The sequence below is a fragment of the Lipophrys pholis genome (assembly GCF_963383615.2).
Source record: "Lipophrys pholis genome assembly, chromosome: 5".
In the NCBI taxonomy this organism is placed as follows: domain Eukaryota; kingdom Metazoa; phylum Chordata; class Actinopteri; order Blenniiformes; family Blenniidae; genus Lipophrys; species Lipophrys pholis.
The window spans coordinates 33,052,479-33,070,684 of NC_137628.1; the positions used below are offsets into that span (position 1 = coordinate 33,052,479).

The 18,206-nt window shown below is 44.1% G+C and overlaps 1 protein-coding gene across 1 annotated transcript in view; it reads left to right on the top strand.

The window, feature by feature from the left end:
• Window positions 1-16,520, top strand: part of LOC308109695 (nidogen-1-like) — a 65,386-nt gene extending 48,866 nt beyond the window's left edge. The window contains exons 15-20 of the mRNA XM_080463457.1: window positions 2,540-2,666; window positions 5,672-5,843; window positions 6,213-6,370; window positions 6,445-6,568; window positions 10,471-10,583; window positions 15,805-16,520. Coding sequence (XP_080319583.1) covers window positions 2,540-2,666; window positions 5,672-5,843; window positions 6,213-6,370; window positions 6,445-6,568; window positions 10,471-10,583; window positions 15,805-15,923 — 813 coding nt within the window. The 3' untranslated portion in view covers window positions 15,924-16,520. The remainder of the gene's footprint in view (window positions 1-2,539; window positions 2,667-5,671; window positions 5,844-6,212; window positions 6,371-6,444; window positions 6,569-10,470; window positions 10,584-15,804) is intronic.
• Window positions 16,521-18,206: the final 1,686 nt, after the last annotated feature.

Sequence of the window (18,206 nt, forward strand, 5' to 3'; positions counted from 1 at the left end):
TGGAGGAGAGTGTCATGGAGAAGAGCAACATCTTGGAAGAGAGTGACATTCTGGAGGAGAGTGACATCATAGAGGAGAGTGACATCATAGAGGAGAGTGTCATCATGGAGGAGAGTGACATCATGGAGGAGAGCGTCATCATGGAGGAGAGTGTCATCATGGGGGACAGTGACATCATGGAAGAGAGTGACATCATGGGGGACAGTGACATCATGGGGGAGAGCGACATCCTGGAGGAGAGTGTCATCATGGAGGAGAGCAACATCTTGGGGGACAGTGACGTCATGGGGTACAGTGACATCATGGGGGACAGCGACATCATGGAAGAGAGTGACATCATGGGGGACAGTGACATCATGGGGGAGAGCGACATCCTGGGGGAGATTGACATCATGGAAGAGAGTGACATCATGGGGGACAGTGACATCATGGGGTACAGTGACATCATAGAAGAGAGTGACATCATGGAGGAGAGCGACATCATTGGGACAGTGACATCATGGGGGAGAGTGACATCATGGAAGAGAGTGACATCATGGGGGGCAGCGACATCATGGGGTACAGTGACATCATTGGGGAGAGCGACATCATGGAAGAGAGCGACATCCTGGGGGAGAGCGACATCCTGGGGGAGAGCGACATCCTGGAGGAGAGCGACATCATGGAAGAGAGTGACATCATGGGGGACAGTGACATCATGGGGTACAGTGACATCATAGAAGAGAGTGACATCATGGGGGAGAGCGACATCATTGGGACAGTGACATCATGGGGGAGAGTGACATCATGGAAGAGAGTGACATCATGGGGGGCAGCGACATCATGGGGTACAGTGACATCATTGGGGAGAGCGACATCATGGAAGAGAGTGACATCATGGAAGAGAGTGACATCATGGGGGACAGTGACATCATTGGGGAGAGCGACATCATGGAAGAGAGTGACATCATGTGGGACAGTGACATCATGGGGGAGAGTGACATCATGGAAGAGAGTGACATCATGGGGGGCAGCGACATCATGGGGTACAGTGACATCATTGGGGAGAGCGACATCATGGAAGAGAGTGACATCATGGAAGAGAGTGACATCATGGGGGACAGTGACATCATTGGGGAGAGCGACATCATGGAAGAGAGTGACATCATGTGGGACAGTGACATCATTGGGGAGAGCGACATCATGGAAGAGAGTGACATCATGTGGGACAGCGACATCATGAAAGAGAGTGACATCATGAGGTACCGTGACATCATGGGGGAGAGTGACATCATGGAAAAGAGTGACATCATGGGGGACAGTGACATCATGGAGGAGAGCGACATAATGGAGGAGAGTGACATCATGGAGGCCAGAGGAGAGTGATATCATGGGGGCCAGAGGAGAGTGACATCATGGGGGAGAGTGACATCATGGGGGACAGTGACATCATGGAGGAGACTGACATAATGGAGGAGAGTGACATAATGGAGGAGAGTGACATAATGGAGGAGAGTGACAACATGGAGGAGAGTGACATCATGGAGGAGAGTGACATCATGGAGGAGACTGACATAATGGAGGAGAGTGACAACATGGAGGAGAGTGACAACATGGAGGAGAGTGACATCATGGAGGAGAGTGACATCATGGAGGAGAGTGACATCATGGAAGCACCTTCAGCTGCTGGGAAACGCTGGCCAGGTCTCCAGACATAAGACCTCCATGTCTTTCTCCATCTGTGTGTTTTTCTTAGGAAGCATCACCAAAAGTGTGTTGATGCTTCCTTCGCCTTTCTTCTGTATTTTAACAGAAAAAATTTAATATTTATCGTTCAGTTCTGCCGCAACTTGCCGTCCTTCAGGACCTTTATTCAAACGGTGTGTTTCCAAATCATGTACAATCAACTGAATTTACCACGATGGAGTCCAATGAAGTCCTAGAAACATCTGAAGGAGGATCAGTGGAAATCAGAAGCTAAGCTCAATGTAGAGCTTCAGCAAAGACTCAGACTGATTTGATTGGATCCAATTTCTTAGTTTTTCAAATTTTCAATAAATTTGCAAACATCTCTGTAGTGATGCACTGTACCATCTTTGTACTTTTAATGTTTGAGTCCAAACTGGTAAAAAGCATTCCAGAATAAACCAATTAGTGCTACTCACAGTAGTGTTGTAGATTTTTTTAATTTTTGCAAATCTTTTTTCTCACATCATTAAGTTATAGGTTATGACATATGTCAGTTTTCTATCCAATCGATTGAGATAAGAACATTTCTCTGTTCTCTTTGTACATTTTTTACAGTCAGATTAGATTCTGTACCACTATGAAAACACCAGCGTTAGAATTCCCGTGCTGGTGACATTTGATCAGATACTGTATAGTGCATAGTTGCTGTTTGTCATGAGTTTACAGCATTTCTGCAGCTGAAACAAACCCTTGTTTTCTTCATGTTCATGAAGTCCATAAATTAGAAGCTCTCCATCAGCCTCTGTGAGCGACACTGACCTCTGACACTCAGCGATTCCACACAAAACACTCTTTGTTTTCTCTCTCCCAGGATCAGGTGGTGATAGCTGTGGCCTACGACTGTGTGGAGAAGATGCTCTACTGGACCGACATCACCAGACCTTCTATCAGCAAAGCCAGTCTGAGGGGAGGAGACGTCATCACAATCGTCACTGAAGGTTACAGTACTCATCTCTTTCCTGCCGTGACAAAGAGGCTTCCTGTCCAACTGTAATACGGCAGAATATTTACTGTAACTGAGCTTCGGTTTTTTAGTTTTGTAACACAGAGAACAGAGGGTTTCTGCTGTTTTCGTTTACGCCGTCAAAATGAAGATCTGTATCTTTCAAGGTTCCTAACTATAATTGGAAAGGTCGATAATTTATTAATTTATTTTCATTGCATTTGGAGCTATTTTTTAAAATCAGAATCATAATAGTGTTTATTGTTATTCTTTAACAATATGGAGAAATTCTAAGTGCAGTCAAAGCATGTGCCACTCTATAAATATATAAAAAGGGGTAGAAAGTTAAAAAGAGTTGATTAAACAATTAAATGCTTAAATTCTGCATGTGCCGCGGTATATATATAAAAGAGGTATTATTAATACTTATTAAGCTCCTAGATGTACTCAGGGTGGAGACCTGGTTAGCTCAGCTGGTAGAGCATGAGACTCTCAGTCTCAGGGTAGAGGGTTCATGTCTCCCCGTCCACGCCGGGCACCACCTTCCTGTGGGCTCTCCACCTTCCTGTGGGCTCTCCACCTTCCTGTGGGCTCTCCACCTGCAGGAAGGTTCTTAATGGGTCAATGTGATCTGGGTGACGGTGCTCAGACTGACACCACCACCACCCGGGAGGGGATAGAGGGAGAAGATGGATGTGCTTGGGGTGCACTCTGTGGAAAGGACTGGAGCAGTATTATGACTGCTAAGGCCAGTTTTAGTAGCGGAAAGTTCCTGTTCAGAATAATGTGAAAACAAAACTTAATGCAAGGGGAGTGTCACAGCGCGGCAGTGCACTGTGGGGGCTGTGGTGTAGGGATCAGACTATCAGAGACTGATCAGAGACTGATCAGACACTGAGGGATCCTGCATTTGTAAAGTGCAGGATAAATAAAGGAGATGAATTCAGATGTGGCTGCAGGGGAAGCTGGCGGGAGGCATCAGTGAAGGACAACAAGCCAGCCGGCCGCCTCAGCAAGATTTAGGCTTTTTTTCTCACTCTTATCTCTTTATTTATCTAATCGGTGCTTTGCGTTCTTCATACAGAGACACCACATGGATTTATTGGAGTAGGAGCTCAGGGTTAGAAAATGACACAGAAAATAAAACGCTGCAGTTAATTTACCAAAGGTCACAATGAGGGTCGGAGGTTTTTCCTCTGAGGGCGTCAAAGTCACATTTAAAACACGTCAAAGAAGAAAAGAACAGAAAAATCTGACGGGCTGCCACTGCAAAGGTTAATTTTAAAAGGAATTGAAGTGGCTGTTCATTTAATCATTTGAGGGACTTGGTCCACAAGGTGACCCTGGTTCCTGAGGGACTCCAATCGCTTCCTCTCAGTGATACACGCTCACTGGGACGAGCTCACGGCTGGCGTCGGAGTCGAGCCACATCAACACGTCTCGATATTGTTTTAACAAGCTTTGTTTCCAGATAAATAAACTTAAATCATCTGGCTGTCCAGCAATGAGACTCACCAGTGCAGGACAGACGTGGCAGCAGCAACCGAGAAACTCCAGTGAATGTCTTCTAGTCTACTGGCACTTTATTGATCTCAGAGGGAAACAACAGCAGACTGTATGTATGTTAAGTTGGGCTTATATATATATATATATATATATATATGTGTGTATATATATATATATATATATATATCTTCATACCAATTTCTTTTTTTTTTTTTTTGGAAGACTGTCAGCATCTGCTCGATTGTTGCAAAAGACTCCGAATCAATTTCACATGTACTGTGTCGATGTCACAATGCAAAAAAAAAAAAGAAAGAAAAAAGTTCAAGCTCCAACCAAATATAACTATTTTAACTCATATTTAGAATTAAGCCTCTTTAATATCAGGGGTTGTTTCCATAATCCTCCCATGGAGCAGTGAAGCACTCGCTCTCGTGAGTACTTGTACCAAAGGACATCTAATCCATTTTCTTTCGAGGACTTTCAGTTCAGGTAAGTTGAGGTAAGTTGAGATAGGTTGAGGTAAGTTGAGGTAGGTTGAGGTAAGTTCAGGTAGGTAGAGGTAGGTTGAGGTAGGTTGAGGTAAGTTGAGGTAAGTTCAGGTAGGTTGAGGTAGGTTGAGGTAAGTTCAGGTAAGTTCAGGTAGGTTGAGGTAGGTTGAGGTAAGTTGAGGTAAGTTCAGGTAGGTTGAGGTAGGTTGAGGTAAGTTTAGGTAAGTTCAGGTAGGTTGAGGTAGGTTGAGGTAAGTTGAGGTAAGTTCAGGTAGGTTGAGGTAGGTTGAGGTAAGTTGAGGTAAGTTGAGGTAAGTTCAGGTAGGTTGAGGTAGGTTGAGGTAAGTTGAGGTAAGTTGAGGTAGGTTGAGGTAAGTTGAGGTAAGTTGAGGTAGGTTGAGGTAAGTTGAGGTAAGTTGAGGTAGGTTGAGGTAAGTTGAGGTAAGTTGAGGCAGAGCTGATTCAGGCACATTCTGGTCAGTCTGTGTGTAGAAAACTGAAAACCATCCTAACCCAGGGGCAGGCAGGCCTACGCTCCTATTTATTTATTACCTGTTAATCCATTAGTATGATTTGTTACTAATGATGACCATATATAATATTTGTTGGCTAATACTACTGCATAGTAAAAAAAATGGTCGTTCATTCAACTTTAAAATCTCAACATCATAAACTGTCAGTCAAACCACAATAGAGTCCTGACATCACCGTCCTCATTGTCCTGTGGGCTGGACAGACTCAGACAAAGTGTCATAAGCAGAACTTCTATACCAAATTGTTTGAGAAAAATACACACGTCGTGATATTTCTGGACCCCATGAAGAACTTAACCAGTTTAATTGACTCTCCAGTAAACAGCTGTGACTTCTCATGAACCTTCATTCAGAATCACATGAGAAGCAGGACTGTGGTCAGATAAAGAAAACCTCAGATGAGTTGGGTTGAATTCTTCATTTGCTGTTGACTTGATGTTTATTCCCAGAGTCTGATTTCCATTGTACCTCAGAGCTGCAGAGTCCAGAAGGCATCGCTATCGACCACGTGGCCCGTCTCCTGTTCTGGACCGACTCCATGCGAGACACTGTCGAAGTCTCCAAGTTGGACGGCAGCCAACGTCGTGTCCTGTTTGACACCGACCTGGTGAACCCCAGACCCATAGTCACCGACCCAGCGTACGGGTGAGTGATTCTGATGTGACTCGCTGCCTACACTCTCTTCCACAGGCACTGGAGGAAGAACTTGACTAGAGGACATGTTGCCACAGTCGAGCTCTTTCTTTCATTGAATGCTTTTATGTTTTTTCATCTGAACCACTGCAATGTTTGTTCTGGTCTTTCTAAAAAGTGCATTGAGAGTAGTACTGAATGTGGCAACAAGAGACCTGATAACAGCTCTTCTTTAAACCTTCTGCAGGAAGAGCTCAACGCCTTTTAGTAAGGTTAGGTAGTTAACAGTAGTAACTGTAGTTGCTACATAAAAAAGGCAGTAATTGTTGTAGTATGAGTAATACAACTATGTTTGAACTTGTTTGGTGTTTGAACCCTCAGGAGGATCTACTGGGCAGACTGGAACAGAGATGGGCCCAAAATTGAGATGTCCAATATGGACGGGACAGAACGGAGTGTCCTGGTAGAAGACGAGCTGGGACTTCCCAACGGTCTGACCTTTGACCCTGATAGCCAGGAGCTCTGCTGGGCCGACGCAGGTGAGGCGCTCATCATGTGAAGGAAAGAAACTCAGTGAGGTTAAACTCAAACTCTCATGGTCTCCATCTCGTAGGGACTCGGAAGGTGGAGTGTATGGATCCTCATCGCCGGCTGAGGAAGGTGGTGGCAGAAGGAATCCAGTATCCCTTCGCTCTGGTCTCCTTTGGAGGAAACCTATTTTACACTGACTGGAGGAGGTACATGAAAACAAAGTACAGTGACACATCTACAGGTCCAGCACATCCACAGCTTCAACAACACATCCACAGCTTCAACAACACATCCACAGCTTCAACAACACATCCACAGCTCCAACACATCCACAGCTCCAACAACACATCCACAGCTCCAACACATCCACAGCTCCAACAACACATCCACAGCTCCAACAACACATCCACAGCTCCAACACATCCACAGCTTCAACAACACATCCACAGCTCCAACACATCCACACCTCCACACCTCCAACAACACATCCACAGCTTCAACACATCCACAGCTTCAACAACACATCCACACCTCCAACAACACATCCACAGCTTCAACAACACATCCACACCTCCAACAACACATCCACACCTCCAACAACACATCCACAGCTTCAACACATCCACACCTCCAACAACACATCCACAGCTTCAACACATCCACAGCTTCAACAACACATCCACACCTCCAACAACACATCCACAGCTTCAACACATCCACAGCTTCAACAACACATCCACAGCTCCAACACATCCACACCTCCAACAACACATCCACACCTCCAACACATCCACACCTCCAACAACACATCCACAGCTTCAACACATCCACAGCTTCAACAACACATCCACACCTCCAACAACACATCCACACCTCCAACAACACATCCACACCTCCAACAACACATCCAGACCTCCAACAACACATCCACAGCTTCAACAACACATCCACAGCTTCAACAACACATCCACAGCTTCAACACATCCACACCTCCAATAACACATCCACACCTCCAACAACACATCCACAGCTTCAACAACACATCCACACCTCCAACAACACATCCACAGCTTCAACACATCCACAGCTTCAACACATCCACAGCTTCAACAACACATCCACACCTCCAACAACACATCAACAGCTTCAACACATCCACAGCTTCAACAACACATCCACAGCTTCAACACATCCACACCTCCAACAACACATCCACACCTCCAACAACACATCCACACCTCCAACACATCCACAGCTTCAACAACACATCCACAGCTCCAGCACATCCACAGCTCCAACACATCCACAGCTCCAACACATCCACAGCTCCAACACATCCACAGCTTCAACAACACATCCACAGCTCCAGCACATCCACAGCTTCAACACATCCACAGCTTCAACAACACATCCACAGCTTCAACACATCCACAGCTTCAACAACACATCCACACCTCCAACAACACATCCACACCTCCAACAACACATCCACAGCTCCGACACATCCACAGCTCCAACACATCCACAGCTTCAACAACACATCCACAGCTTCAACACATCCACACCTCCAACAACACATCCACACCTCCAACAACACATCCACAGCTTCAACACATCCACAGCTTCAACAACACATCCACACCACACCTCCAACAACACATCCACAGCTTCAACAACACATCCACAGCTTCAACAACACATCCACACCTCCAACAACACATCCACAGCTTCAACAACACATCCCCAGCTTCAACAACACATCCACAGCTCCAACACCTCCACAGCTTCAACAACACATCCACAGCTCCAACACATCCACAGCTTCAACAACACATCCACAGCTTCAACAACACATCCACAGCTCCAACACCTCCACAGCTCCAACACCTCCACAGCTTCAACAACACATCCACAGCTTCAACAACACATCCACAGCTTCAACACATCCACAGCTTCAACACATCCACACCTCCAACAACACATCCACAGCTCCAACACATCCACACCTCCAACAACACATCCACAGCTCCAACACATCCACACCTCCAACAACACATCCACAGCTTCAACAACACCTCCACAGCTCCAACACATCCACAGCTTCAACAACACATCCACAGCTCCAACACATCCACACCTCCACACCTCCAACAACACATCCACAGCTTCAACACATCCACAGCTTCAACAACACATCCACACCTCCAACAACACATCCACAGCTTCAACAACACATCCACACCTCCAACAACACATCCACACCTCCAACAACACATCCACAGCTTCAACACATCCACACCTCCAACAACACATCCACAGCTTCAACACATCCACAGCTTCAACAACACATCCACACCTCCAACAACACATCCACAGCTTCAACAACACATCCACAGCTCCAACACATCCACACCTCCAACAACACATCCACAGCTCCAACACATCCACACCTCCAACAACACATCCACAGCTTCAACACATCCACAGCTTCAACAACACATCCACAGCTTCAACACATCCACACCTCCAACAACACATCCACACCTCCAACAACACATCCACACCTCCAACAACACATCCACAGCTTCAACAACACATCCACAGCTTCAACAACACATCCACAGCTTCAACACATCCACACCTCCAACAACACATCCACACCTCCAACAACACATCCACAGCTTCAACAACACATCCACACCTCCAACAACACATCCACAGCTTCAACACATCCACAGCTTCAACACATCCACAGCTTCAACAACACATCCACACCTCCAACAACACATCCACAGCTTCAACACATCCACAGCTTCAACAACACATCCACAGCTTCAACACATCCACACCTCCAACAACACATCCACACCTCCAACAACACATCCACACCTCCAACACATCCACAGCTTCAACAACACATCCACAGCTCCAGCACATCCACAGCTCCAACACATCCACAGCTCCAACACATCCACAGCTCCAACACATCCACAGCTTCAACAACACATCCACAGCTCCAGCACATCCACAGCTTCAACACATCCACAGCTTCAACAACACATCCACAGCTTCAACACATCCACAGCTTCAACAACACATCCACACCTCCAACAACACATCCACACCTCCAACAACACATCCACAGCTCCGACACATCCACAGCTCCAACACATCCACAGCTTCAACAACACATCCACAGCTTCAACACATCCACACCTCCAACAACACATCCACACCTCCAACAACACATCCACAGCTTCAACACATCCACAGCTTCAACAACACATCCACACCACACCTCCAACAACACATCCACAGCTTCAACAACACATCCACAGCTTCAACAACACATCCACACCTCCAACAACACATCCACAGCTTCAACAACACATCCCCAGCTTCAACAACACATCCACAGCTCCAACATCTCCACAGCTTCAACAACACATCCACAGCTCCAACACATCCACAGCTTCAACAACACATCCACAGCTTCAACAACACATCCACAGCTCCAACACCTCCACAGCTCCAACACCTCCACAGCTTCAACAACACATCCACAGCTTCAACAACACATCCACAGCTTCAACACATCCACACCTCCAACAACACATCCACAGCTCCAACACATCCACACCTCCAACAACACATCCACAGCTCCAACACATCCACACCTCCAACAACACATCCACAGCTTCAACAACACCTCCACAGCTCCAACAACACATCCAGAGCTCTAACAACACATCCACAGCTTCAACACCTCCACAGCTCCAACAACACATCCACAGCTCCAACACATCCACTCCTCCAACAACACATCCACAGCTCTAACAACACATCCACAGCCCCAACACATCCATAGCTCTAACTTTTGGTTTATTAAATAAATAAATGTAACCAGCCAAAAAGCCATTCAACACACCGAATTCAAGAAAAACGTCTTTTTCAAAATAGCTGTCATTTATATCACAAAAAGAAAGAGGAAGACGAAACCACATATAAACTTAAAGTCGTCCCCGTCAGAGTGTCTAATGGCAGCCAACATTCAACCGGTCCAAGGAGCGGGACATGTTCTGTTACTAATGGCCGTCCTTCTTCACAGAGACACTGTGGTGGTTGTAGATCGGAAGTCAGGAAGTGAAACGGAAACATTCCTGCCTCAGAAACACTCTCGGCTCTATGGAATCACCACAACGGCAGCACAGTGCCCACCAGGTACGTCCCCACCAACCATGGATCATTAGAGCGTAAGGTTGGTCTTCTATTTCTCAGAAAATGATAAATAGAGAAAATCCACATGGTGTTTAAATTCAATCTCTTTCTATGATTTTTCCTTTTAATTTCTGCTGAGCCATTTCTCTTCTCCTGACGCCTGCATGCTCTTCAGACTTTCCACCAGATATAAAACAATCTGGCCTTGTGGCTTTAATATGGCAAGAATAGTAAGTTTGTCATCATGGAAACAAGCTTGTTTCCTGTTTCATGGTTAAACTAAACTAACATGACTTTCACACTTTTGGGCTGGATGGATGGATGGATGGATGGATGGATGGATGGATGGATGGATGGATGGATGGATGGATGGATGGATGGATGGATGGATGGAGGATGGATGGATGGATGGATGGAGGATGGATGGATGGATGGATGGATGGATGGATGGATGGAGGATGGATGGATGGATGGATGGATGATGGATGGATGGATGGATGGATGGATGGATGGAGGATGGATGGATGGATGGATGGAGGATGGATGGATGGATGGATGGATGATGGATGGATGGATGGATGGATGGATGGATGGATGGAGGATGGATGGATGGATGGATGGATGATGGATGGATGGATGGATGATGGATGGATGGACATTACTGAGGTTAAATAGACACAAGACACATCAGCTCACATGCAGAGGTCACAGAAACACCAAATATGTATTTGCTCTTCCTCTCAGGTCTGAAAGCATCAAGTGAAGCTGTATTCAAAGAAAAAGAGTTTTGGTTGGACCGACGACATTGTGCTCTCTACTTTAATCAGTACAACTCAATAGTACACTCGGCGGGATCGATGGGCCCCAAGAAACAAAGTGAAAAGCAAAACATGTTCATAAACTTTAAACTAGTCCAGAGTGATTGCGTCATGAAACATTGCCCCTCATTCTGATATGTTCAGTCCTGCTTTCCTAATTCTAAATATGAAAATGTGATTATCAACTCACATTAAAAGGCATCATCTTCACTCACTGTTGGGAGAAACACAGAATACTCTACTGGTGATTCTTAGTGGACAAAACTGTCCCCGTTTCTAAAATACTTGTTCAAACAGAGTAATACTGAGCGTCGTGGCTGTGAGCGTCCACAGATCAGACGGGTTCAATGCAGTGGAAGAACAGATGGGCTCAGTGAGCTAGTAAAGGACTGCACACTTATAGTGTGTGGTAGGATATAAGCGTGGGAACCCGGGCTGATGTGGCCTCGGGGAAGCCAGCTGTGGATATGGAGCCTCTCCGCTGGCTGGATGCCCTCGGCTATACGGCAGCGCTGATGGGAAACAGCTTTACCTCCTGGGTTCTCTCCAAATCTCCTGGGCAACAACTTCTCAGTCCCAATCTGCACCACCAAGCCTTTCTGCCTTCTTAACCCCACTAAGGGACTCCAAATGAACCATTGTCTATCCCTACATCCTCACTGTGAGTCTGAATCTGAAACTTGATCTTTGCACTAGAACCTTCGGTTTAGTTTTCTGTGACACAAGGAAGGAAGGAAACTGTTTCCTCCACGCTACAATGCAATAAAGCACACTTTGTTAACTTTGTCATTTATTTGTGTAATTCAAAGATTTTAATTGTAAAAAAAAAAAAAAAAGCTTAAATGTAAAACCATGAAGGAGCAGGTGGGACATTTGCAGACGACATAAAGACAAAAAGCCGTCGAACTAGAAGCTTTACTTTCTCCTGTGTGTGGATCCCAACAGCTGTTAAGAGTTCTGAGTGAGAAGCACTTCAGTACCTCAGGATCAGGTGATGAGAGCACCCTGACAACCACACAACGCTTTGTGATGAGTACACCGTCTACTGGAACGGTACGGAGGAAAACGTAAAACTACTGAATTACTGCAGAATGTAAAAAGGTTAAAAACAAACAAACAAAAAACAGATGAATAGTTGAAACATTTAACACCACGAGCCAAAATTACAAACAAAAATGTAGATAAAGATCTAATTAAATGTGAAACAAACAAAATAGTTGTTTGTTTCTCAGAACAATATAAAAGATATGATTATGAGATGTTCAGGTGTGTGTGTGTGTGTGTGTGGGGGGGGGGGGGGGGGGGGGCATCCCATTTCTTTTTTTGTAATTTTTATTTTTAAATGTTTTAATCTGAACAGTTATGGGAAGAGCACCTGCACAGAAATGTTTCTCATTCATTCTAAACTGTAACATTTATACAAAGTCTGGACTTCTGGGGGTGATGGGGGCGATGAGGGCTCGGCGGTAGAGTCAGTCGTCCAATAACCGGAGGGTTGGCGGTTTGAATCCCACTCTATCAAACAGTCATTGTCGTTGTGTCCTTGGGCAAGGCACTTTACCCACATTGCCTCGTATGAATGGTGTATGAATGTTGGTGGTGGTCGGTTGGTGCAAAATGGCAGCCAGGCCTCCGTCAGCAGCCCCAGGGCAGCGGTGGCTACAACGTAGCTTAGCATCACTGGAGGGACTGGTGTGAATGAATCATGGTCTCTGGACGAGCGCTGAGTCAGCGTGAAGAAACCGATATATAAAACCAAGCCATTATTACCATCATTATGGGTTTGACATGCTCAGTCCACTTTGACCAGGTCTAGTAGAACGTGTCCCTTTGAATCCTGAGAGAGAACGAGAGTTTTTCCATGATGTAGATTTCCTGACTTGTATTGATCCACTCTTCCATGGTCGGAGGGTTTAGCCACTTCCTGCTCGAGGTTTTCTTACTCGCTGCCAGTAGTAGTATCTCTTGTCTTATTTCTCCAGTTGGTAACATCCGCATTGCCCAAATACATGTTTTCAAAATTGCAAGGTATTTTACTGCCAAATACATGATTACTGTGTTTATTTATTTGTGACCAATAAGGGTTTAACCGTGGGCAATTCCTGAAAATGTGAAAATGATCGTCTCCTGAGGATCTGCAGGGCGTCCAGCATCAGTCTCTACTACCCTGGTGTCTCTTTTGAACAGCTGTGATTAAAAACCTGAATATATTCTTCCAACAAAACTCACCAGGCGTTAGAACCAGTCGTGCTCCATTGTAATCTGCATATATTCTCCCAATCCTCATTTGAAATTTGTATGTTACCTTCCAGCTCCTCTTGATGTACTCTGTGTTCGGTTGTTTGTCTTGTTGAATGGATTAGTGTAATTTAGAAATTAATTTATTTGGAGAAAATGATTTAATTAATGTTAAGAAAGTCTGTAGGAAAACCAAGTTGCATTTGTCAAATGTTTTTTTTTATATTTTGTTCAAAATAATGTCTAATCCGTAAGTATCTATAGAAATCGTCTTGACCTAAAACATATTTGTTCTGTAAGAATTCAAAACTCATGAGTGCCCCCTTGTGGATAAGAGAGTAGTAGGTTGTAATTCCTTTTGAGACCCGAACACTTAAACCTTCCATCCAGGACTTTTGGTCTGAAGTCAGAATCGTACGCACACCGCCTTAAAAGTTGCACATTTGCATTATTCTATTCCAGGAGTTCAGAAGAGACTCGTACATAAAGTCTTCAGTTATATTTTAATTCCTTTGTAGTTTTTTATCAGGTAAAAGAGCCATGATGGGTATAAATCTTTTATAACCGTCCCTTCATCATCTTTCCATCCAGCTGAATAAACGGGCGAACATAAACAGATTAAAGGTCTAATTTGAGCGGTATAGTAATAATCTCTGAGGCAGGGAAGGCCCAGCCCCCCCTTCTCCTTCATCAACTGCATTGTTTCATATTTTATCCGAGCTCTTTTATTTTGCCAAATATATTTAGTCAGTATTTCCTCCCACTCATCACAGTGTTTCTGAGTTATCCAAATAGGAAGACATTGAAAGATTTACAGGAAGCGAGGGAGGATATTCATTCTAATTGAATCCACCCGAGACTGAAGATTCAAAAACACGACATTGTTCCACTTTGTATTTCTGATCTTATTTTAGATATTAAAACCCATAATTAGCATCAAATATGTTGTCAGAATGCTTCTCAAATATCTAATGCTGTCTGAGTCCCTTCTCCATTTGTATGCGATTTGAATCTCTGTAGGCGGATTATAATTCATTCTTAGAACCTGAGTTTTGGTAATATTAATCTTATAGCCTGAAAAAGAGCGATAATCCTCCAGCATAATCATTAACTTAGGAAGCAACCGAGTATTAACATGTCGTCAGCAGTCATCCCATTTCTATCATGATTATAATAACTTCACGACTGTAAAATGAAAAAGTAGCTCATCATTTGTCTACAATCACGGCCGGGGACAGAAAAAGGCAAGGCAAGGCAAGGCAAGGCAAATTTATTTATAGAGCACCATTCTAACACAAGGCAACTCACAGAGCTTTACAAAGACATTAAAGAAATTAAAGAAATACAGAATAAAGAAATACATCAAAGCTTTAGAAGAAATTAAAGAAAAGCATTAAAACAATTAATGAAGAAAAGAATAATAAATAAGGTAAGAGATTTATTAAGATTAGTTTAATCAGTAAGTAAAATCTATTGTTTATTCTACAGCCTGTGTATCTAGGAATGTTTTAAGTCCTGATTTAAAAGAAGTGAGTGTGTCAGCAGTCTTCAGGTGTTCAGGACGTTTGTTCCACAGGTGAGGAGGTAGGAACTAAAAGCTGCTCCACCTTGTTTCTTCTGACTGTAGGAACAGTGAGTCAACCTCTTCCTGATGACCTCAGAGGTCTGGAGCTTTGATCTTCTACAAGTCAATCTGAGATGATTTAGGCCGAGACCGAAAAAATAAAAGAGAGAAACTGTCCACCTGTTCCAGATGTCCGACTCAAACCTTCACAGAAAAGACTCAAACATTTATTTAGAAATATAATTTCACTATTTAATCTGTTAATCGGCGACACAATCGCACACACAGGTTGAAATGAGGTGCTTATTATCACATTGCAGAACAGGTTGAATGTATGTACTGTATATGTATGAATGAAAGTGTGTGTGTGTCTATATATATATATATATATACATATATATTTAGTGTGTGTGTGTGTGTGTGTGTGTGTGTGTGTGTGTGTGTGTGTGTGTGTGTGTGTGTGTGTGTGTGTGTGTGTGTGTGTAGCTTAGATCAAAGTGATTTTCAGATATTTAATACAAGCAGATGGGATTGATCCTGGCCCTGGACTACCCCTATTGACTCCTCTTCCTCTTCCTCTTGTTCTTCCTCTTCCTCGCTCTAGCTTACAACTACTGCTCCAGCAACGGGGGCTGTTCCCACCTGTGCCTGCCCCGGCCCGGGGGCTTCAGCTGCCGCTGCCCAGACGCTGCAGAGCTGCAGTGTGTGGAGAGCAGCCTGTGAGCTGCAGTCGGCTGGGACCCAACCAAACCACACACTTCTAACTCTTCTTCTTTTTCTTCATCCAACAATCAGTGTAAACGTTTCTGCCTCTTGGTCAAACCTCAGGAGATCCATTCCTCCTCTGACATGATTTATTTGATCTAAATCCTGCTCCTGGGCCTGGATGAGAGGGAAGCTACAGAACTACTGTGGGATTCAGGGATGAGTTCTGTTTGAAAGGATCCCAAACAGTGAGGAAAAGCTCAAAGTACTTTGATTTTTAGCTCTTTCACAGTAATCAGACATGATGATTGTTTGTGGTTTTAACATTTCAAACACTGGTCAGTCTTCTGTGGAGCTTTTGAAAGTGTATTTTAAACATTTGTATATGACCCAGTGGAAGCTGAAGGTCTGACTAGTTCAACTGACAAGAGGTACATGAAGGTACCTGTAACTTCATGTCATCACAGGAGCTCATGAATAATAATAAATATGTTGTTGAACTTGAAAAAAGCCTCAATTGTCATATAATCTCACTGGATTGGGGTTTGGTGATAAATCCTGCTGTTCTAGTTGCGACTAATCTGGTAAATTCACTGTGCAATTTTTTTCTTCTCCAAAAATAAATATAAATAAAATAAAAGAATGATGTGACGTGCAGGCAATACTCCAATATGTTAAGAGTGCTATTAAGAGTTTAATGTGGGCGTGGCCTCCTTCAGATGGTGATGCTCTGTTGTTGTTCATGTTTTTCATTCCTACTCATGATGATCAGCTTCAGGCTCTGATGTTTCTGAGGATCAACTGGAAAAGGTTCAGTACAAGTGCTTATCAAAATGATTTTAAAATGTTCCATGACCGAACCTGATATTTAATATAAATCAGAACAAATCAGCCTTTATGGAGAAACGGAAAACATTCAAACTCCAACATGGAGATTCGGTTTGCATTGAAATTAAAGAAGAAAAGAAATCCTGACAAACTCGAAGAAACCAGAATCAGCTGGTGTTCATCTTCCAGGCCTAGTCGGATTAGATCAGAGGTCTGGAACCTGCTCCTCTGGAGCGACTCTACATCCTCTGAAGCTACTCTACATCCTCTGTAGTGACTCTACAGCTCCTCTGTCACGACTCTACATCCTCTGTCGCGACTCTACAGCTCCTCTGTTGCGACTCTACATCCTCTGTAGTGACTCTACAGCTCCTCTGTTGCGACTCTATGGCTCCTCTGTAGCGACTCTACATCCTCAGTAGCGACTCTACATCCTCTGTAGCAACTCTACGACCTCTGTAGCGACTCTACATCTTCTCTGTTGTGACTACATCCTCTGTTGCGACTCTACATCCTCTGTAGCGACTCTACAGCTCGTCTGTAGTGACTCTATATCCTCTGTAGTGACTCTACATCCTCTGTAGCGACTCTACAGCTCGTCTGTAGTGACTCTACATCCTCTGTAGCAACTCTACATCCTCAGTAGTGACTCTACATCCTCTGTAGCGACTACAGCTCGTCTGTAGTGACTCTATATCCTCTGTAGTGACTCTACATCCTCTGTAGCGACTCTACATCCTCTGTAGCGACTCTACATCTCCTCTGTAGCGACTCCATGAAGCTCCCAATAGAAAACTCATATTAATCTAATTCACACAGCAGATCATCATCATCAGGAAAGTTGCAGCTGTTTGGACATTTAAAGTGAAGACTGAAGAGTTGATCCAGTAAAATGTGAAGCTCCGCCCCCTCGGGCGCTGCCCGTCACTTCAGCTGAGAAATGTTGACTTTAAAGTCTCCTTGGCCTGGTAACCAGGATAGAATCCAAAGAAATAGACTCAACATAAAGGAAAATAGAGATTTTCAGTCATTTACTTTCAGTGACATCATTTCTGGATGGTGCTTCACACAAACCAATCAAACTAAAACTGATAAAAACTTCAGGAATCGATGAAACGGCAACATCTGCCTGAGGAAACTGGACTCTTCATTCCAGAGAATGAAAAAAACCAAACTGTTCCACACCCACAACTCTGGAACAGCTCGGAGCATGTGAAAGATCCACCGAAATAATGTGAGGATTTGATTCTCCCACATTTAATGTAGTTCTCTTTAGAGCTCAGAAATCATGTCAGATGGGATGTTCACGTCTGAAAAAGCGTCAAAATGTTTGAACGTCTTATTTCCCGATTAGTGAACTTCTGTTTTACTGTTTCAGAAAATAATATATATTAATGCGTCTGTTACTGCCATAACTTTTTCCAGATGTGTTATTTTCATGCAGTGTGTTATTGTGTGGTGGTTATTGTTCTA